At 43.4% G+C, this 22,056-nt stretch overlaps 2 protein-coding genes across 3 annotated transcripts in view; one reads left to right on the plus strand and one right to left on the minus strand.

The window, feature by feature from the left end:
- The window catches only part of SAP30BP (SAP30 binding protein), a 31,364-nt gene extending 12,452 nt beyond the window's left edge, over positions 1-18,912 (minus strand). Inside the window, exons 1-4 of the mRNA XM_059828192.1 lie at positions 18,782-18,912; positions 18,541-18,650; positions 15,391-15,438; positions 1,521-1,563 (exon numbers count right to left, since the gene is read on the minus strand). Coding sequence (XP_059684175.1) covers positions 1,521-1,563; positions 15,391-15,438; positions 18,541-18,650; positions 18,782-18,896 — 316 coding nt within the window. The 5' untranslated portion in view covers positions 18,897-18,912. The remainder of the gene's footprint in view (positions 1-1,520; positions 1,564-15,390; positions 15,439-18,540; positions 18,651-18,781) is intronic.
- Positions 18,913-19,656: 744 nt separating this feature from the next.
- The window catches only part of RECQL5 (RecQ like helicase 5), a 38,878-nt gene continuing 36,478 nt past the window's right edge, over positions 19,657-22,056 (plus strand). For both annotated transcript variants that reach the window (XM_059828139.1, XM_009810674.2), the window contains exons 1-2: positions 19,657-19,795; positions 21,034-21,155. In XM_059828139.1, the coding sequence (XP_059684122.1) occupies positions 19,675-19,795; positions 21,034-21,155 (243 nt within the window). In that variant the 5' untranslated portion in view covers positions 19,657-19,674. The remainder of the gene's footprint in view (positions 19,796-21,033; positions 21,156-22,056) is intronic.

Below are 22,056 nucleotides of genomic sequence, written 5' to 3' on the forward strand. Positions count from 1 at the left end.
ACCATAAGGCTCTTGCAACAGTTCCTTTTGAACTAGATAAGATATGGTCTAACGCAAAAGACCTACAGAATCCAGCATGGCAAATATGCTGACTTCTCATAACCTGGTTCTGCATAAAGCTAGCTTGCACATTGCTCTATGAGCTACTATTGGGAAAGGATATTAAGGATATATCACAAACCTTAATCCAGGTCTTGGACTCACCAACCCTGTCCACTCACGAGTGTGTGACACTGTAATAATTGCCCTCTGTGCAGCTTTTAAGCCTGCATGCAAATCCGGGCTATCATGAGACAAATGAGATTCAATCTTCTAATCTCCTGTGGATGGGGCAGTCACTGGGGGAAAAGGACACTAACAAAATTGTAACCTGAGCCTTGCACCTCAACTAAGAAAGGACTTCCCGCTACATTGCTTTACAAGTGTAGAGCTTCACTCTTATGTAAAGTAGAGAGTAGAAGGGCAGTTGACGTTCAGATAATTCTTCTTTACTGTTTACCCTAAATGCTGTTGTCTCAGCCATGTTTCTAGTGTGCATTTTGGGGCAGATCAGTAGTTTGGAGAAAGATCTCTGTTGCATTCTACAATGAGACTGGTTAAAACAGTTTTGACCTCTAATGGCTGAAAATTCATTATAACAGTCGGGTTGGTGCAAAGTCCGGGCAGGCCAACTGAAAAAGACTTAAGTCCAAAACTTCAGAGACAGCTGTTGCAGGAGTCATAGCTGAGCATCCTAGTATTTACTGTCTTATTTTATGTTTATCACACTTTATGGCTGAAAAATCATGCTTGAGCCTCAACAAGCTGACTTGACAGATAATGAAGCAACTTCTAAACTCATTATTTTTTATGATATTATAACATGCTACCACACAACTGTACTAGTAACCTCAGGAACAAAGGGTTAGTTCAAGATAGAGCTTCAACATAAAATACACTTTCTGTACAGCTCCGTAGAGACCAAGGAGAGGATACTATTTCCAGCTGATGACCCTGGACTTTCCAGGAGTTTTTTCCAAATCTAATAATGGTGCAATGAATAAGTGAGATGTCACAAAAATCAAATAAGTTTCAGTAACCATTAGAAAACACAGTATGCTATGTCAACACAGCAGCTATAAATCACTGTGTGGATCACATTTAAGTGGGGATATTTTAGGTAAGTTTTTGAAGCCACAGAACAAAGTATTGTCATCATTCCTGATTATACTGGCTCTCACAGAGATGTCTGGACAAAGCTACTGCTTTATTGTTTTTAAACTCATCTAGAAAAACACCAACATTGCCCTTTACATAGATGTCTTAGACATGCAATATATGAAAATATTTTCATATTTTTAGGCATGGTACCTTCCTCCCAAAAGACTTCACTGAAAATGTTCCACTGAAATAAAACATTGCAGGCAATAATTCAAACTACAGCATTGTCAGAAAAGAGTGAAGATGCTTTTTACAAAGGGGGAGCCTAGAAGGTCTAGTTTAAAAAAAACATGTGAATAAATACTTCTGAGCAAACTTACCAACTAGCTCCTGAGGGTCTCTTTTCTCCAGTTCTGAGAATTCCTGGGAGGAATGGGAAAGAAACAGATTTTAGTCAAGGTATGCTTCCAACCTAAAAAGTGACACTGTCCATTTGTTTAGAAATTTACATATTATTTCTGAGACAAAAGAATAAAAATTATGAATGAAATGTAAGTTTAGATAATAGGGCAATGTTTGTACCATGGAAAGTCAAAGGCTAACAGGACGCTCTGTTTCCTTTTAAAGCTAGAGTCTAAATTTAATGAAAGAATTAAGGCTTTGTTTCAATGAGTCCTGGATACTCAGCTCCTTTTGAATTCTGCAAAAACTGCTGTATTTGAAGCCTTTCCTCAAAACAGATCAAACCATAGATCGTCATTTTTTGTGACTGGCCCTTGGCACCATCTAAGAGTCAATGTTTTAGAGAATAGCTAGCTAAATACAAGCTGGATCCAGCCCACAGAAAACTACTTAGGCCCTGGGAATGCCTACCACAGGCCTGGGCAACTTGCAGTCCTCTAAGCAGGGTCAGCAGGACGCATTCCCTAGAGTAACATAAAAACAGCTGAAATGCTCCCAGAGCCAGTGACAGAGCACAGCAACTTCAGAGCAGCATCTGATCAGCCTCTCCGCAGACACCCAGGGCTCTGCAGGGCTCTGGGCTGCCGAGGTTGGCCAGTTGCACGTGGTGCCAGAATTCACTTCTGTAATTGTGCCATTCAGGGCTTTGGCTAATAAACCCTCTATGAACCAAAATGCCAGGGAGCGTGGTGGTGATGCAGATCCTGTATTCCCATTTTGGAAAAACACTTCCACTGTCAATTCTCTCTTGGCTGTTACTTTCCAGGAGTGATATTGCCAATCTGCTCTACCAGAAACTCAAGGGCAACCTCCACTGGCTCGTAATGCTCTGTTTGGAGATCTTCTCAACACAGCTAATCCCTCCCTAGCAATATAAATTAAGGCTGCTTCAGTTGTGGGAGCACAGCAGATGTTTGCACCAGAGTCTGCTGAGCAGGAGGTGTTATATAGGATAAGATACTCTTAAATATGCTTTCTCCATATTGAGATCAATGTTCAAATATTTTGGTGCTTCTGAGAGACCCCAGGAGAGTCAGAAGCCATACCAAGTTCTGCACAAATAAAGTTTCTGAAACAGTATCAGCTGTATCCCAGCATTGCCCTCTCCTCCCTGCCCCCCTCCCAAAGACCTTTTGTGACTCACTGGACTGTGTGTCCAAAATTCCTCAGTGCCTCCAAACACTGAAGCTATTCACGCAACCTGACACAGACATAATGCTGCCTCCTTGCTGCTTAGTAACCACTCTCTAAAACCCCTCCTTTACTCCATTTCCAATCAGGTAAGAGATGCATAAGGTGAGGAGAAAGCAGCAAGGTCACCAAGCCAGATCTGGGAACAGGCTGTGCCAAATTCATTGTGAAAAACTCACCAATTCCAGAGAAGCCAAAGCCCTCTGGAAGCAGAAAAACAAATTCTTTGTGTGGCATTAACTGCTACAGGGCACTTTTTATAGCCATTCATTAAAAAAAAAAAAGCAGCACTGTTTCTCCATAAGTACACTGGGACCACAAAAACACAAGGCTAAAGCTATTTTAGAAAAAAAAGAAGTACACGAAGGAACATGCATCTTCTCACTGCCCAGCTGGCAAGACCCCAGGCCCCTTTGTGAGATGGACTGTAGTGTAACAGCTCCAACCCCTCTAAGCTAATGCACTTGGTGTAGTGCATTAACACGTCTTCTCCCAGGGTCTTCAGAAAGAACGGCACAAGCAGAAAAAAATTAAAACAGAAGCATGACACTGCAAAGCAGAAAGCTTATGCCAAGAGAAGGAGCTCTCTTTGGCAAGAGCAGTGGACAGGAATCGAGGGAATCTAGGCTGCGTTCTCCACAAACCTACGCAGACACGGCGTTAATACGGTGAGCCTCAACCACATCGATATGGCATTAAGATGGTGAGCATCCGTTTGCCACCAGAGAAATGGGGGCAATTCTGCAGTAACTATTGGACAAATTCAGATTAGCATGCAAATGCTGCACATGGGCTGGAGGAGATCACAGAGCTACAGATACAAGGGAAACATATGTCCAGGCAGCATACAGTGACTCATTAGGCAGTAAACACCTGTGGTCAGAAGGCTGCTTTATTCCCTTTAGGGGGAGAACTTGCTAAAAGTATTTCTCACCTTTGTTTGAGACAACAAGCAATGTTTGTTGAGGTGAAAGGAGAGAACTGCTTTTGATCCAACTTCGACCGAATTACATCCTGCACTCTTATCTTTTGAAAGTTTTAAGTGGACTGAGGGGGAAGAGACAGGCTGCGTCCTTGAGCACCACTTAAGCCTTCCTCTTACCCAGCACTGTATTTATTATTCCATTATCCCTCCCATCTTCTTCTGCCCACTTGTCCTCTCACCATCTAAGAACAAAAAGGCAAGAGAAAAAAAATCCCCCGAATGACCAATATTGCCAAGCAGGCACTTAAGCAACCCACTGGCACAGTAAAATTCAGGTGCTTTAGACATGTACCAAATGCTTTCAAGAAGGGTGTCCTCTTATTTGGCCAGTTACCAGGGTTGCAAGGCTATTTGCTGTATTTCTGAAGTTTTCAGAAGCCCATTTTCAAGTCTCCTGTAGCTGTCTGGAGCCAGCACCAAGCGTAAGCACACAATTCTTAGGAAACATGAACTACTATTCTGAGAGATAGTTTCATGGCGAAAACCTCTCCTGTTATGTACCTTACACTAGACAAATAGCTCTAAAATATCACATGCATTAAATAGTATGTTTTAGGAATTTCCAGAATCATCAGTAAGTTTGCTTTCACCAGAAGTAAGTTTGTTCTTTAATTTGTATCCTTTAATCCTAAAGGTACAGCACAAGTCTGCCCCATTTGTCACAGGCTAAATAAAGCCGGTCCTATCAGGCTGCCATGGTGTATTTACCCAGCCTGATTACCCACACCCCTTTTACCATAGCTGCTCTGGCAAGTCTAGTCTCCACATCCTCAGGCCACAGCCAAGACATCAGAAACCCCAGAGCTACACCAAGCAAAGAAAACAAGTTCACTAACATATTATAGCCACACCTCACTGCCCAGAGGATATGAATTTTGCTTACTGATGAATTACTGCGTACCTACACCCACTGCTCCATCATTAACAAGCTGAAGACATCAACACAGCTTTTCATTAAGTCAGACTACTTTCAAGCCTCCTAAATGCCTTCAGAAAACAAAGGGATGACCAACTCCTCCTACGGTGCTTGTTCATATTTGCTCAGTTTACTGTCTAACACTATGGCGAGGCAAGTATCAACAACTTGACTGAAGACATACAGTTGGGCAGATGCAAGATTTAAGAAGTCTTGTTCAAACCTCTGAGCATCTACTGAAAATCCAGAACTTAAGGACAGTCTAGAAACCTTCAGAGGAGTTATCACCCAACAAGAACTGTCCTACACTCCCTTCGGCTAATTTAAGTCTGGGGGACATGTTGAATACAATGAACTTAGAAAAGACAGCACATAAAAAACCCAAAACAAAAGCCCACCATATTTTCTGCAGATCTAATCCAACATGAAGTTGAATGAGACAAAGAATCACCAAGTAATGAGGTACAATAAATACTGCATGGTTGCTATCTTTTCATTGTGAAATGGAAGAAATATTTATACAGGGATGAGAGATTTCTAAAGGAATTCAAACACATTTAATGAATGGAAAATTTGGAAGATAACTGAATTTTAAGTACAGAATTTAATTAAATCCATTCAGGGTAAGGTGACCTTTTTGTAGATTACTACATCAATACTCACCGTGCTATGTAACAGTATCTCACACAAAGAGCACAAAATCAAGTAGGTGAGTGGTTCCAAGTAGAGGGTATTTTACAAATCTCTCTATCAGAGTAAATATATGAAAGCTATTAGAGCCTTCAAGTAACCCAGAGCTACAGGCACCATTTACTGGGTTCATTTTCATTTGGACCCTGATCACTGAAAAGTAACAAGGTTAAGACTTCACTAGTGGCACCTTTCAATAATGCACAGTTTTCACAAGCCCAACCTCTGAAAGGCTGTACAGGAGCATCTCCGAATTTACTTTTGCAGCCAGTCTCTCGCTACTTGCACAGTCAGCCTGGACACATTAGTTAGGCTGAAAATTCTCTGTCCCCGAGTTTTGTATTTCCATGATGGTAAAACCAGAAGTGTCTTATGTTCATACTTTTCTCTAGCCATTTTACCCCATCTAGTATTACATTATGACCTCTAAGAATGGCTAGATTGAGTTAAAAAACCCCACAGTATTGTACTTTATTCCTCTCATGCGCTCAGCAAACTGATTTTCTGGCTGCTATCTACTTTGCAGCCTAGATCTCACAAGATCAACTGTTTAAGGGCCTAAAGCCAGACGGCCTTGCTCCAACAGACCCACTGAAAGGAGTCAAGGGATGCCGTGATGGTTCAGAGCCAAGCTGGAAGAGGACTCAAAGACAGCAAGACAAGCAGGAGGCAGACTCCTTTCCCCTGATCCAGAGACTAACAAAGAGCTGCCTCTGGGAGCACAAACTGCTACAGGCAAAGACAAAGTATTAAAAAAAAAACAAGAAAAAAAGCCCCACTTTTTAACATCTAACTGGACCACTAACATAAGTCACAACTCTGTGGTTCTAAGAGCAATTCTGCACAGCAGCTCACTGACAGCAGAAAACAGTTATTCTATTACTATTTCTGTGTGCATTCAGGAAAAGGTTATCCATTTTTTCTACTTCCCCCAAGACAAATGCTTTCTTCAAGCCCTGGGCAAGACGACGCTGCCTGCAAAAGCCTGACCGATATGAACCCAGCTTGATGGTTCAGCTTTCATGTATCGTGATCAGTTAAAGAAGAGCAAGCTGAAGGGCGAGGGGGGGAGTGTGTGTGTACAGGCATAAGGAAAACGCTGCATCTTGACTTAAGATTTCAGCTTGTTGAGGTGAAATATAGACCATCTTTTCAGTCGTAGAGTGTTTCTATTCAGTTACATAAAAAACAGTCTCTGCTCAGGTTCCATGGAAAATAAAAACAACCAAACACAATCCTCACAGTGTGGAACAGAGATTAAAGGAAGGAAGCAAAAACAATATGAATCTGAGACTGATGAATTCAATTTGGGAAAGGCTTGCCCAGAGCAGCTTTATTTAATGGAAAGAATAGACTGACTTACAATAATGCTCGCTAAATCCTTCCTGAAACAAGATCCATAAATCCAGTACAAAGCTCACATCGAACATAACTGTTGGCATTAACTGTCACCAAAAGGTACAAATTCAGCCATCAATTTCTCGTAGAAGCAGCTGCTTATGTTAGTGCAGTTACACTTTAAACTACAAGAAGAAATGGTTGAACAGGGAGGCAGAAAAGATATAAAACCAGAAACTGATTGCTTTAAATAAGACACAAATTTTAAGAAGTGGAGAAGTTGATGCCAGATTTGCCACTGCTCAATTGCATTCCCAGACTTGCAGCCAACTTAACCCTACAGCTTCATTTTTCTGCTGGCTTCCAGTTAGTATTAAAAAAGGCAGCTTCCACAGTACCCCCCTCAACATTCTCACTTTTTTTCAGGGAGAATGTTCTGCATTGCAGTATTTCTTCTCTCCCCCAACTATTTCACCTGATTGCTAACACAAAGAAATTTAACACCAATTTAAACTGACAGCCACAAAATGTATAGACCAGTCACACTGTTGTCATGCTAGTAGATTAGTTTGAAGATATTAATACAGAGAATTTTTCAGTGCAGTCCTTCCACTAGTAGCCAGTGGACCAGCTGCTGCAATAGTTGTTACAGTGGATGTCTCATCTGAGCAAGCTCCAGCAATAAGTTTTTGTAATTTTTCCTCCTCTCTACAATTCAGATTATCTCCTGTAGTCCTAACATAACAATAGCCTCATTTGATTGAGTATGATGGAAAGAAACTCTGCAACTTAACTCTCTTAACAGTTTATGCTATCTAAGCTGGTAGTGAAGATGGCCTTGCCAGAGAAAGCAGGTGAAATGTTTATATGCAGGTAGCAAGAGAAAGACCTCTCCAAATCCTGGATCATGTCCTTTTTTTTTTTTTGCCCTTTTTTTTTCTTTTTTAAAGGAACGTGCTAGCAATTATATTCTTGCTTTTCTACAAAGATCAGAAGTGCTTATGGGAAGAGAACACCAGAAACTTCTCATTCCGTATTAAAAGTGCATGACAAGAACTATTTCACTTCTTGCTCACCAGATCTGCCTGATGTTGGTGTGCTACCAGGGTGAGGGCAGCACACAGAGTGCACGTCAAGTGTATTTAGAGTCTGGGGAAGAGGCAGCCAGGGAATATAGATACAGTGCTTTTATCCCTCCTTCCCCCCCTTTTTTTCTTGTATTGTGAGAGAGGAGAATCCCAAGAGAAAGCTTGAAACAAGCCCATTTCCTACAGCCATATCCTGTTTGCCAGCTCCGATACACAGCTCCAGGCAAAGTGCCCAGTACAGCATAAGAAATTTAACTAAGATAAAACTGTAGGGACCATGATCTAGGTACTAAGATAAGCACAGCAGCTCAGAAATAAGCCACCTACAGAAAAAAAAAATGATACATCCAACCTTCAGTGACACTTATGTACAGTCTGTACAAACCTACTTATTTTGAGATACTATTGTCATAGACAAGAAGGGAAGTAAGGAACAAGTCGGGAAAGAGTCCACTCCTGAGACATTCCTTAAGCATCTTATCAAAACAAAGAATATGTGTAGCTGACACTGCCTTTTACTTTTTAAGCTAAATTCAGTCTAAAAAAATCCACCTTCATTCCATTTCAATTTCATTGAAAAAACACTGAAAAACCCCAATCAAGATCTGGCAAAACATTTCAGTGACAAAATGCTTTAGAAGGGAAGCATTCGTAGCATAAACGCCTTTAGTTAGCTTCTTTGAAACTTGATTCTGTTCACCTGACATATGCTACCTCAATATTTGACAAAGATTATTTGTTAGAAGCAATTTCCAGTCAAGGAACTGTGTGCCATAACTCTTGCTTTCCAAGTGGAGGTACAGTTAATAACATCTGCCTTACGACGGCACCCTCGTCCCAAAGCTACCTGCTTCCGTTAGCTGTCTCCTCTCTCTCCTCCACCTCTGATGCTAGGGGCCCTCCAAGTTTAACATTTGCAGATCACCCTGTGCCGCTGCTTTACAAGACCACAGAGCACAGCCTCTCCGCAGCACAGACACCAACCAGGGCACAGTGGTGTAAATGTGCAAGACAGCCTGCACGGAAGATTGCACAGCCTGTGGGAGCACACCAGCAGTTAACAGCTGCCACACTATGAGTGCAGCCAGTAGCACAGCTGCCAGCAGTCTCCACCTGAAGCCACCATGGTCTGCAGAGACGTTCCTTGCTCTGCAGAGCCCATAAATTCCGCTTTCAAGTCACTTTTGCTTCCTAGAGTGAAACAGGAATTCAGAGGTGAAATATCAGTGCCACATGACAGGGCTTGAGGTCTCAAGTTACTTTGATGATTTTATTTTTTTACAGTTTGTTGCAGTGCAGAATCAAGCAGAAGGTGAAACTGGGCTGTGAGAAATCTTAAGCCTCACAGCAGCAAAGGCAAGGCTCAGGAGAGCTGACAAAATTAACTTCTTGCACGAGCTTTCTTCCCAAGTACATAGTACTAAAAGTTCTTTTTCATGCTTTGGAGTAGAGGTGAAGTGTAAAAGCAAGTATCCTCACTGGGATATGCACTCCTTCATGAATGGATCCCACGGAGATTTTGCAGATTTTGGTCCTTCTGTACCCAGAACAGGGAAGCTGGAAGAAACTATTTTCAGATATTTGTTGGCATTTGAGGCAATCCTCCATCTGTGCTGACTGTTCAGACTCTCACTCTGACACGCACTGACATGCAAATTCAGAACAGCCTATTTTGGTACACCAGACAGAAATAATTGCAACAACAGAACTGGACTTGAAGAACTCAGACCTTTATCAGGTGAAATATGCAAGGGGAAGCAGCTCCAGAAAGGACTTTTCTTCAAGTTTAAAGACAAACAGAAAAAGCCTGGCTCTTCCTTTGGAGAAAGGCAAGCCACACCTGTGTCAATAATCTGTGGTATTTAGTACTGCAGGGAGTGAAGAGTCTGCCACAGCATGTATGCCTGGCGGGGAGGAAGGAACAAGCATGTCCATGGACATGTCTCATCTTCCAAACAGCTCAAGAGCTGGACTGAAGCCAGCAGCTCTAAAGTAAGCCAGCTTCAGAGACCAACAATGCTGTGATCCATCTCCCTCTCAGGCACACAGAACTGGAGACACAGAAATACATGGGACAAGGGGCAAAATAATCAAAGATGCCAAATGCTATTTCGTTTCCTGCATGCAAATCTGTTTAACCGCCGCCGATATTCGTTGGCAATAACTAAGGTCAACCGCCTAGTTTAAAAATGGGAACCAGGTATCAGCTGGTTTAATGTCTGAGCACTCACTGTAATAGCATAACGGAGAGCATTCGGAGCTGAGTTAACTCTACTCCCCCCTAAAGGCTCTCTGCATGTAATGCTGACTGCTGAACTGCCAAACTCCGGTTCCCTCGACAGAGCACTGGAAAACAGCGGAACAACAAAACAAGAGAAAAATAAGTAGAGCTGGAAGTGCAGACAGCATTTTACACAATTATATGAAAAGGAAGCTAGAATACAGAAAAAGATGAATCTGAGACTGCAGTGCTTATCACTGGCACCTTCAGGCTATGCTCACAGGCAAACAAACCACTGGAGATCTAACCTTAACCCTAGCCCTGGAAACTGCACAGTTCACGCTTTGAAAGTGTTTACAAAGAGGTACGCAGCACAGCCATGCGTAACACTGGGCCATTTTTAAATTACAGCTGCTCTTTTGCCAGTTCTGCCCATCAGAGGCCAAATACTAACCCAGATAGCATCAAAAACCTAAGGGGGGCAGAAAAAAGAGAACATAATGATTTTTTTTGTTTCTGATGAGACATTGGGAGTGCCTTTCTACAACACACTTACAAACAAGTTGTATCCTACCAGATCCAGCCACCGCAAGAAGATTACTACACAGCCACTTCAGCCATCGCAGAGTGCACTGGTTTTGGGTGGAACAGCAGTTTTAATATGTGTTCTTCAGTTATATGACCTTTAAGATATTCCACATAGAGTTTTTAAGACTACCTCTCAACAACTGAAAGCATCAAGGGCCGGTATTTCCTAAGCAACCTTCATAATTTGCCACCAAAGTAAAAGATTCAAATTCTTTTCTAAACTTACTAACACCAGCTCCTTTTATACAGTTTGCCGTGGAATACCTAAATGGAACAGCAGTACTTTATTGATACAACTTTTCCCAAACACACTTTCTCCCTTCTTCGGAGCAAAACAGTTATATTTGAGGTGAAAGTTACTGAGTAGGTTCAGGCATCTTTTAAGAATCTGGCTTGATGAATGTATCTTGAATTCAGAAAAATTAATATGCCTTATCAAAATAAGAGTTAATTACAGGGATTACATTACTGCACACACACCGATTTACTGGTTCTTAGCACTTACCGCTTTCACTTTAAATCAAGATAATTTTGGTATTTAAACAAACAGGTTAATGGGCAGGCAAGATAAAAAAACATTGCAATCAAAAGCCTCTATCTAAGTATTAGTACACACCTATGCATCATAACACAGTAAAATTACTTCACAGGTATGCTGGATCAGTAAAAGCTAACATAACAAAGAGTTGATGATTATCAAGAGGTGGTACTTAGACATGCTTAGAAACGTAGTATTCCTCTGAAAATTTCACACCCTTCTGCTAGATCCCAGTTTGGCTGCCTCTCCATGCAATGCCACAAGGATGCAGAGGGGACCCTTAAAACCAAACCAGAAAAGGAAAACCTCAAAGTAGTCACCTGCTTTGAAAAACTGTTACCATGTGTCAGGCATTCACTTGCCAAGGGAGTGGCAGTATTTATCAGCTTTCCTGCACCAGCTAGTCCTGTTACCACAATCAAGGCTCAAGAGTTAATCATTTCCCCCTGTGAAAACTCCAGTGAGCCAAGCTGCAGGGCTGGGCTCTGTCCTTGATCAATGCTTGCAACCTGTTATTCATCCAGCCCCACAATATGAAGTACATAACCCCTCAGGTAAGACTTGGAGCACAAGGTCAGTATTTCATTTAAGGTTCATTTTCCTTCTTCCTGCAGGGCTGGTCCATTTCGGGAGTTCTGAAGGCTTGTATCTTGTTACCGCATCAAGGCTTTAACCATAGCCAGCTGCTGGCAAGAGCCCAAGCAGCCTGCACTCACTGCACAGCCCATTAACCCTCATCATTCCAAAACAATGCCAGCAGAACACCAAATTTCACACTTATTTCCACAACGTCCTTTATTTTGCACCCATGGCTCCATTATCTGAGGAAAAGACATAAAGAACCTGTCCAGGCTGTGGGATTCCATCTTTAACACCATGCCTTAGCCAATAGCTTCTGTTGATCATTTCTTTTCCCCTCTAAGCAGAAGGCTTGTTTCTGAAATGCTTTTAAGACAGTTGCTTGTTTACAATTGGTGACTGCTCACTTAAAACCAGGGACCCCTGAGGTGATTTTGGTCACTAACAAAGATGTTCTGCTCCAGAGCCTGAGCACATCCTCCCAGAGTGAAATTTGGAAGAGCAATTAGTTTTACCTAGATTTCAATCTCCCATTTTCCATGAGTCCCTGAAGCACTTCAAAATGCAGTTAGAGGATGCAAGGTATCTGACTTTGCTACTCAGGAGGATTCTGCTTTCTGCTGCAAGCACACAGTGTTTGGGACTGGTTCACAAGTGCTCAGTAACAGAGAATCCTATGGGCCAGAAGTCTGCTCTGGAAGAACACTTTCAGATGACTGATCAAGATCAACAAGGGCATACTCCCTCTCCCTGTAATCAAGGCAAAAACCTGAGATAAATATAAACACCATAGGATGGGGTAGAAAAACATCTCCCCACTGGGGCTATCTGAGGCTCCAAATTCCACTCTCCCCACCATCACTTTACCAGACAGTTTTTACACTATTCCCCACTTTCAGTCTCCTCAGTCTATACCCACAACTGACACCAACTGAACCTTCGGGAGGTTTTGTGTCTGGTGCTATCCAAATGCAGAATGAGGCCAAATCACAGGACGCATTAGCAGCAAGGGAACTCCTTCTCCACACAATCTGGCTGAAGTGTCCTGGTCAATTATTCAAGACATAATCTCAAAGTAGTTAACTCACCATATGTACAAAGAGGCAAACACTGAAAAAAGGCGGAATGTATATTCAGGGCTTGAAGAGACTATGATTAACTAATGAACTGCAATGGCTTTACCTCATTCATGCATTTTAAAGGATTTACCTTCTGTGTACAGTCAGATTCAGACCCTGGAAAAGCCCTAGCTATATATAAAGAGTCCGTGACATCTATTTAAACATGTTTCCAGGTCTGTGATGTCTTACAATGAAATTGGTAGAGCAAGAACAGCACTCAGCTGGGACAAAACAAAGTAAAGTTATCCAAAAGTGTTAGCAAGTTATAATCAAGTCCCTCACTTTTTGCCACACTTTGGATTTACAGTAACTATAACTCTTACTCACTAGTTGTCATAGATATTGCAAGCTCAAAGCAACGAGGAAGAATGAGGAGAACACTGCCACTTGGTGGAAAAGGGGGATAGGAAACATTTGCAACTGCTCCAAGTAAAACCACTATTACAATGATGTTCCATCTCCCCCCATGCGGAGTGAATTTCTTAACAGCATGGCTAGTGCAACTCCACCAGTGCCCCACAGAATGCTGTACACAACACGCCTGGTCTACTGCCCGCACAGCACCGGGCTGCCTTGCAGTATGCCGAGTAGCAAAGGTGTGCTTCTACCTCTCCCCCAAGTGCCAGCTGGCTGTTTAGCTAGAATTCAAAAAACCCACAAGGCCAGAGGAGGCTATTCCCTTTTTCACTTATGTATGAAGACATCTATGAAGGTTGACATGAAAGTCTGAAACTGCTGAAGTTCAGATTTGCCTCCCTGCTATTCTTCTCAAATCCTCACCTTTCATGCCATGCTAGGATGGCAGGGATTACATTTTACCTTTTTTTTTTTTTAAGTTTAACTTTAATCTACATTTTTGGTTCTTGCAGAGTTCTTACTGCAGAGTGTACCCAAGATAACACATTCAGTGTTTCTTTCCTTCCCCACTGAAGCTGAAACACTGCTCTGTGGCCATATGTAGCTGCTCTTCAGAAGGACAAAATGTACCTAGACAGTTGTACATAGAACTCACTAAAATCAAGAGGCTTTTTAAACAAGACAACATGAAACATCAGCAACATATTAAAGCAGTAGCCACACAATTCAGTGGTAAGATTTCTGTAATTCATCATTACTCAGACAAGAGCTACTATAGTCCAATTTCGTTCTCTTTGCCAGACCTTTTCTCCATTGCCCTGAAGTCCTAGAGCCCTTTTAGAGGAGACAGAAATGCATACAATTGCAACAGGGCCCTACTACAGAGGTTGTGGTGATGTACACCAAATTTCTCTTAAGGAAAACCCATCTATTCTTCTTTCGCAGTACACATTTGAATCCAGCAGTTTTTACAGGAACAGCTTGCTAGCATGCTTACCAGCCACAATGGCAAAAATTTAGAAGCAGAAAAAGGATAAAAGTGAGAGATGACCTTTTCCTCTCTTCCAAAAAAAGGTAATTTATTTTTCTTGCAACAAGGAAAGGAGACAATACATTCCATTTCCAAGTGTCTCCTACCTGTATGCCAAAGGCATTAATGATATTTCACAAACTGATGGAAGAGACTTTACCAGCTGCAGTACAGCTGCCAAGATTTTCAACTATGTTTCACTATAAACCCATTAAAATATTGTGGAAACTGGAAGAAGGTGCTGCTGTAAAGCTAATTTAAGCAGAATAGCTAAACACATTCATTTGCCTTCATCTTGTCCTGTCAAAGCCCTATGCTAATTCAAATGCTCTACAGAATTTCAGTTTGCAGTACAGTCCTCTGGTTTCCTTAGCAGAGCTCAGAGACTGTCTGCATCCTTGATGAAGCTACTGGATAAAATAAAGGCCCTTGCAAGTGTCATTCACTCAGTATCCCACAAGACTGCTTAATTGCACGGGGGATTGAATTAGCATTAATAAATTGGGCACAGTTCACTATAAAGTTCCAAATGGATTTGGTCTTTTGTCTGTCTTCCACCTTTTAGCCTGATTGATGTATGTTCCTACGTGCTGTTGTTCAACAACACCTGTTGTTCATCAGAAACAAGATGTAATCCCAAGATAAAGACAACTTCAACTACTTATGACAGCTATCATCTGGGGATCTTAATTCACTTTTTTAATTTTAAATACAACCTTTACAAAACTGCTTCATTCAGAAGGACAGAAAGAGAGCTGGAGACAACTGAATTATTTTGACACATTTCATGACCTCTAGGAGCATAAGATCATGTATTCATTAAACAGAGAAAGTATTCAAACTAACACTGGTCATAAGAGAATTCTGTACTGAATACTACATCGCCCAGATCACTGCGAAATAGGTGAAATGCTGTCAGAAAACCTACCTCAGATCTAACGCACAAGAGACTCAGCCCGTAGCCTAACTGGTTGACCACCTTTGGCAGAAGCCAGAACTAAAGTCAAAAAAACACGTTACAGCGACAAAAAGGGAAGTATGAAACTAGCTACGGAAGATCACAAATGAACACCAAGCCATGCTGTTAAGACTTATTCCTCTTGCACTGAACTTCCCCCCCCACCACCACACCACACTTTCAAATACCTTTAGGTCACCAGCCTCAGGTTTTTCAGTCTCTGAATCGTCATCTTCCTACAAGACAAGAATTTACAGGATTAAGCTTAAAGAGCAGGCTTGGCAAGTAACTGCACTTAAAGAAAAGGGCTGGCATTCAGCAGCCCAGCAGTAGTCGAAGACCCTTTCCACAGGAGGTAGTTTTGCCCCACCCACTCACGACCAGAAAACAAGTCCTACAGTCAGGGAAAGAAGTGTTTGTTTGGCTATTATTTTTTTTTAATTTTTTTTTTTTTAGGCAAAAGCATCACTCAGTAGCAGACGTCCCCTGCAAAACTCATGCAGCTCCTGAATGCTCAGAACTAGATAGTAAGAAGCAACAGAACTGGGAAAAAAGCATTTGTTATTTCATAATTTTGTCTCTTCCAGATGGGAGGGGGGCTTTTTGCACTTGTGCCCGTTTAGCAGTGCTCACAGAAAAAGCAGCATTTGCAAGACCTGTTATACTCCAAGCATACATTAGCAACACACAGAGGACACACAGCTGGCCTGCCATCCAACCAAACATGCAGGCTTGGTGAGGGTCTGGCCTAGCACCAAGTTCCAAAGATTCGGTGATGCCAGCTGACACCGCATCTTTCTTATTTGCGTAGTGCTCTAGCAGCCTCACTTGCAGATGACGTGAACTTGCACAGAAGGGAACAACTGACAAATTTCACTGGTTTAGGTAACAGACTCCGTTCAGGTTTTATTTCTATCCAGAAATAAACCAAAGAACTGAGCAAGCTTCTGCGCCATAAGAGCTTAAAATACTAAACTCAGCCTCATGTAAACTTCTCACCCGGTACAGAATTTATCTACAGGGTTGGTCCGAACTGGTAGGTAAACCTACTGTTCCACTGCCCTGTGAGCTACTTCACTGGGGATCCTAGAGTTACCTATGTTTCTAGACATAAAGACACACTCTGTGTTCAAAAATAGTTTGAGGAGCAGAAAAAGTTTTTCATGCTCACACAACTCTGCAGAATGGTTTTTCCTCCAAACTTCACCACAAATTTCAACTTTGGCCCCAAAACAAGAACCTGGTGTTTCAGCTTCAAAAAGAAAAACAAAAAAGTAGTGAGATGATTACATGCAACTGGAAGGAAGAGTTTACAACAAAATGCCCACCTCAGAGTATCAGCACACGAGCAATTTCTGGCAAGGCAAGCTAGAGAATGACCACACAGTAATGTCAGTAAGTTTTAATTGCCTGAATTAACATGCACATCCCACAGAAGTGAGACATCAAACTCCTCCACTTCAGCTACTCTCCGGCTTGTCTTTTCGAAACATGCACACATGCCAATAATTCAGTCTTAACTGTCAAAGTTTAATAACAGTAAGTTTGCAACTAAAAAAGAACCACAGTACCAAATAACTTGTGTTTATCACAAATGAGATTCCTCTCCCCTCCACAGTCCCACCTATATTATAAAGATAAAATTAATTTTCAACAACGCAACAATGGGTTGAATCATTCATGTTATAGATAGCTGAAACAGCTCCCAAAAATCTCCTAACCTAGCAGGGGACATCTCTGAAACATCAGCAAAGAAGCATTCCTGAGAATTGCCTTGGAAAGGACAGAGGCTTTTCAGTCACTGTTAAGGTAGATAATGTAAGCACAGAGTTGTTTAGATAAAAGCCCCAAGACAGCCTGAGTCCAACTCGCACTGCTTTCTAAAAACAGCTCGTAACCAGTATAAGCTATGAGCATAAGCAATATCAAGGTAGGTCTCGATTCTGGTCAAAGAATATTTAATGCAAAAACCAAACATTGCTCTCCTGCAACAAGGCTGGAGAGAAGGCACCCTGAGTAACCTGTGCATGTCTGTAGAGTAACCACAAATATACGCAAGGTCTACTGGCTGGCACCAGAGTGACCGGATCAATTGCCATTACTCAAACAGCAACTTGTACCTCCCAGATGACGGACAGCTGCAACCTGCACTGAAAATTGTGCGCGCAATAAAGACCATTTACCCATCCATTTGTCAATGCTAACTAAACACAGCTGATTTTGACAAGCATCTGGATCACACCTATGACTTTCTTTAAAGAGATCTCACTGAAGGGGGGTATAGAAGTTTTCGATATAAAAAGAAGAATTACTAAAGCAATAGAAAAGCTTCACTGCTTTGCTTAGCTGGATGCCAGTAGACCCTGAACGCTACTGCTTGTGCCTTCTCCAGTTAGCAACAGAATAAAACCAAAAGCAAGAATAAGAGACAGACAAATTTCTTATCTGCTACTTGGAAAAACAGATGGCAGAAACAGTGAGTATCTCATCAGACTGATCTAATGCACATAAAGCAGATTTCAATGAGGAAAGGTTATAGTAACATAGCGCTATTTCTTGCCTCTACTGCGTAGGCAAAAAACTAGCATAGGGACAAAGTAACACATTCTTAATGTGGTGGTAAGCAAAAGGTTGATGAGAAAGAAAGAAGACAAGACCCTCCCTCCCCACTTCCCCAAAACTTACTGTTTCGCTCTTACAGACACATGACATAAGTATATATCCTTTTGTGTATTACAGCTGCACTCACAGACAGTGAGCTACATGCCCTGTCTCACAATATACCAGTTATCTCACTATTTAGGTGATGTTATACACATGCCGTGCACCTATGACAAACAAAAAGCCACTCACATCTAGACAGGACACTGTTACATCAAGATAACCTGATGCAGTGAGTGTGTTTAGTTATACACAAAAGAATAAATTTAAGACATCACAGAACTTTAGTCTTTTTAATCCTCCAACTGACCATGCAACAGCGTGTTGCTTTTACAAGCTTCTCTTATAGGTCAACTACACTTAAAGAATAATTTTCATTTAGTGTGGCTGTTGACTTATACCAGCCCTTTTTCCCCACAGTAGAGTCAAACGGTATCAACACAGTTTGTAACAAGCAACACAAGCTGTGTGAAGCTGCTGGTGGGTTTCAAGGAAAATGCTTTCTGCTTGAAAAAAAGTGAATAGAAGTATTTGAAGAGTGCTAAAACCCACACGAGGAGTCAGATATTCCAGGTTCCAGCTTGGGTTGCCAGTCAGGGGCTTTCCTTGGAGAGAGAAAAGCCTCTGCAGTGCATGAAAGGGATCAGGTCGAGCTCTCAGAGCAGAGAGGTACTTACTGACTGCCTGCTGTTCTCATCATCCTCTTCTTCATACCCGTCCTCGTCCCCATCCAGGCGGGTGAAGTCGTCATCTCCGTACCCAACCGAGACCAGGCCTCCTTTCTCTCCTACAGAGAAAAGGGAAAAGAAAACCATGAGGAAAGGGGAGGTGGCAACGAGCAGGGCCTTCCCCTCACAGGGGGGAAGGCGGCGGGCCAGGACGGGCCGCCCCCTTCCCCGGCCCCCTCCCTGCCCTCACCCGTAGCCGCTCCCCCATCGCTTCCCGCCGTCCCGGCCTCGCTGTCCGACTCCGGGTCCGAATCTTCAGCATAAACCGCCAACGAGGAGAGGACGCTCCGCTTCGCCGCCGCCATCTTCCGCCTCCGCCGCGGCGGACTTCCGGCGTGCGGCGATGACGTATTCAGCGCAGTCGCCATAGCAACACCGCTCTTCTTCCGCCTTAAGCGGGCTCACGTTAAACCAGGAAAGCTCTGACGGCCGCGGACGGCGGGAGGGGAAAACCCCTTAGGGAGGCAGAGCAGGGTTTCTATGGAGGAGCTAAAAGGTGCGCAGCCTGTTTATAGCGGGGGGCTGGTCCTTTAAGCGTTGCTTCTGACGTCATCGCGCGGCGCCACGACAGCACCTGCCGGACCCGGACCAAGTGCGAGGGGGTGGGGGTCGGGGCCGGGGCGTGGAGGGGTACGGCTGTGGCGCGGTGGGGGACGGGACGGGACGGGACGGGACATGACATGACATGACATGAGGCGGCGGAAGGATCCAGCCCGCCTAGGGAGGAGGGGGTGAGCGAGAAGGACCCCGCCTCCCCCCCCATGTCGGGTGCGGGCGGGTTTGGGGGGCAGTGAGACCCCCCACCGCGATGGCCCCCCTCAGCCCCCAGCAGTGCCCCGCCCGTGCCCCGTGGGGAGGCCTCAGCGGGAGTCTGTCCCAGAATAAACGATATCGGGGTCCCCTCCAGTGAGGGGGCCTGGGTAGCATCCTTGGCGGGGGCCTAAAAATAAGGGGGGAGCCTGGCAGGGCAGCCGTGGGGGAGGTGGCGCAGGTGGCAACGAGACGGGGCAGGCCTCGGCCGGAGGAGGGTGGCGGCGTTCAGGTGTGGCATCGGTTCCTGTCACCATTCGCAGCTTCTCTAGGATGAGCGGCGAGGCTCCCCCGGGCCTGGAAGGCAGGGTCCGGAAAACACTGCGAAAGGTCTTCGGGTTTGAGTCCTTCAAGACTTCCCTGCAGGAAAGCGCGACCATGACTGTGGCAAGAGGTGAGGCTCAGCATCGGAAAGATGTGAAACACGTCTGGTTTTCCGTCTTCCGGGGGGGGTGGTACTGTAGGAGTTGGTATCGTGCCTGTTTTGAGGAGACGCGTCACTTGGGCTAGGCAGGACCACCCAGCCCTCCAAGCCCTCCTCTGCTCTGAGATCGTTTTGGTGGCAGAGGAGCACGAGCATGTGCTGCACACAAGCTCTCTGAGCACGACTTTGTCCTGCCTGTTCTCCTTTGCATTTGTTTTGTAACACCACTATTGCATCAACCAGAAACCTTAAAGTACAGTCTTGCCCATGTCTCCACTGGAGGCATCTGCCAGCATGTTTATGATAGATGAGGTCAAAACTGTTTACATTTATACATTTTCAGAGTAAACCTGTCCTTGTTGTAGATGATGTTAGACAGAGATGATACCAGTAGAAGACTTGATTTCCTGGCATAGTTGTATCAGTTCTCTGAATAATGAGGCCATTATCAGAAACATGATTTTGCTGGTGTTAACGTATCCACCAACATACTGCTGTCAGTTGGACAGGCAGCTCCCCTGGCAGGTCTCACAATGCGAATCGGAACAGTGTCAAACTCCGCACTCGGGACAGAGTTACGATTTTCTTCTGTCACCAGGAGCTGTGCAGACGTGCTATTGACAACAGACCAGCCAAAAGCGGTGTTCTGTCAGCAGGGTGTCTCTGCTTGTTAACATTGTGTGCACTGGCATCTCCCTGACTTGAAATGGATACTGCTTAGTGCAGTGACAGTTATTAACTGCATGATATTATCTACGTGGTTGAGATTTCCAACGCTTATTTCTTACGAGATGCCTTTCTGGGATAAGCTTTAAGAGGATGTGGTAAAAATCTGTCATGGGGCTGGTAATTTGGTAACTCGAGGTCTGTAAGATGAGTGAAAGCAGCTCGTCTGGAGGAGAATTAGCATGAATAACTTGTTTAACTTCTCCTTATCTTGGTTTCTGTGTATCTTTGGGTATTTTTGTAAGGCTGTTTCTAAATGTTTACAAAGCAATCAGAGATTCTTTGAAGGAAACCATTGTAGGCATGTGAAGTATTGCTGTGCTTTTAGAACCTAAAGTGTTTTTTGTTGGTATGCCACGCAGTATATGCACACATATGCTGTTTCTCACATATGACAAGCCTTTCTGCCCACCCCTTCAGTCAGAGCCCTGGGAAATCACCACCACTCAGTAGCCTTGAGCTTTCTTCTGTTGTCTTTGCAGGCGAGAAGGATGTCTTTGTATGCATGCCCACAGGGGCAGGGAAATCCTTGTGCTACCAGCTTCCTGCAGTTCTGGCAGTGGGCATCACCATTGTCATTTCACCTCTGATTGCACTGATTCAGGTAACTGTCTCCTGTTAGCTGTGGAAAAGCAGTCAGTGAAGGGGGTCGGGAGACGCTGGAGGCATAGCTGTCTCTTGTCTTTCTGTACGCAAGTCTCTGCTGTTGGCCTGCCTCTGGATTCTCATCTTGATGTCTCAGTGTGTTTTCCTTGCCCTGGTGATAGGTGAAGAGACTGCAACGTAGCTGCAGAGCAGAGTAACTCGGGTATGATACTATGCAGTTCTCTAAAAGGAGGTTTTTCATCTTTAATAATAACCTGGTGGTTTTTATAACTGAGCCTTTCTCCATTCTCTCCAGTTGTCTTTTACCTCCAGTGCGCTATACAGAAGCAGCAAAATAGAGTACCTCAAATGGACCAAAATGGATCTTTCCCCAGAAAAAAGCTGCCATTTTACCTATAAAGTAATAACTCTGAGAATGATGAAGTTGCCTTTGAAGGCATACTTGGTTCTGCATCAGTGTCTTTTTGTTGCAGTCAGTGTTTCTATGATGGGAAGAAGCTGGTTTAGCAAAGCTGCTCCTTGAGCACTTTCATTTGAGAGACTTTTTTTTTCTGTATTTTGCCTTTTCTACTGTTTCATCACCTGTTGGGAGAAACACCTCCCTGTAAGAGGAGCTGTAGCATTGCTTAGACTTCTGTAAAGCATCTGATTAACATTGCATGATATCTGGTGTTGTAGGCTGCTGTTTTGATTTTTCTGTTTGGGTTTTTGGTTTTTTTTTTAACTGCTTTACAGTCTTAATGTAATACATTTTAAGAATTAAGAGCAGGCTTGGTGATACATCTCAGAAAGGTGTTAAAGTAGTGAATTTGTTCCAGGTGAGAGGATTTGTAATTAAGCTCCAGCACAGGCAATATTTTATCAGTGAAATGGAGTTACCACTGTAAGATTTGCAGGTG

This window comes from Gavia stellata, chromosome 22 (genome assembly GCF_030936135.1).
Source record: "Gavia stellata isolate bGavSte3 chromosome 22, bGavSte3.hap2, whole genome shotgun sequence".
NCBI classification, from domain to species: domain Eukaryota; kingdom Metazoa; phylum Chordata; class Aves; order Gaviiformes; family Gaviidae; genus Gavia; species Gavia stellata.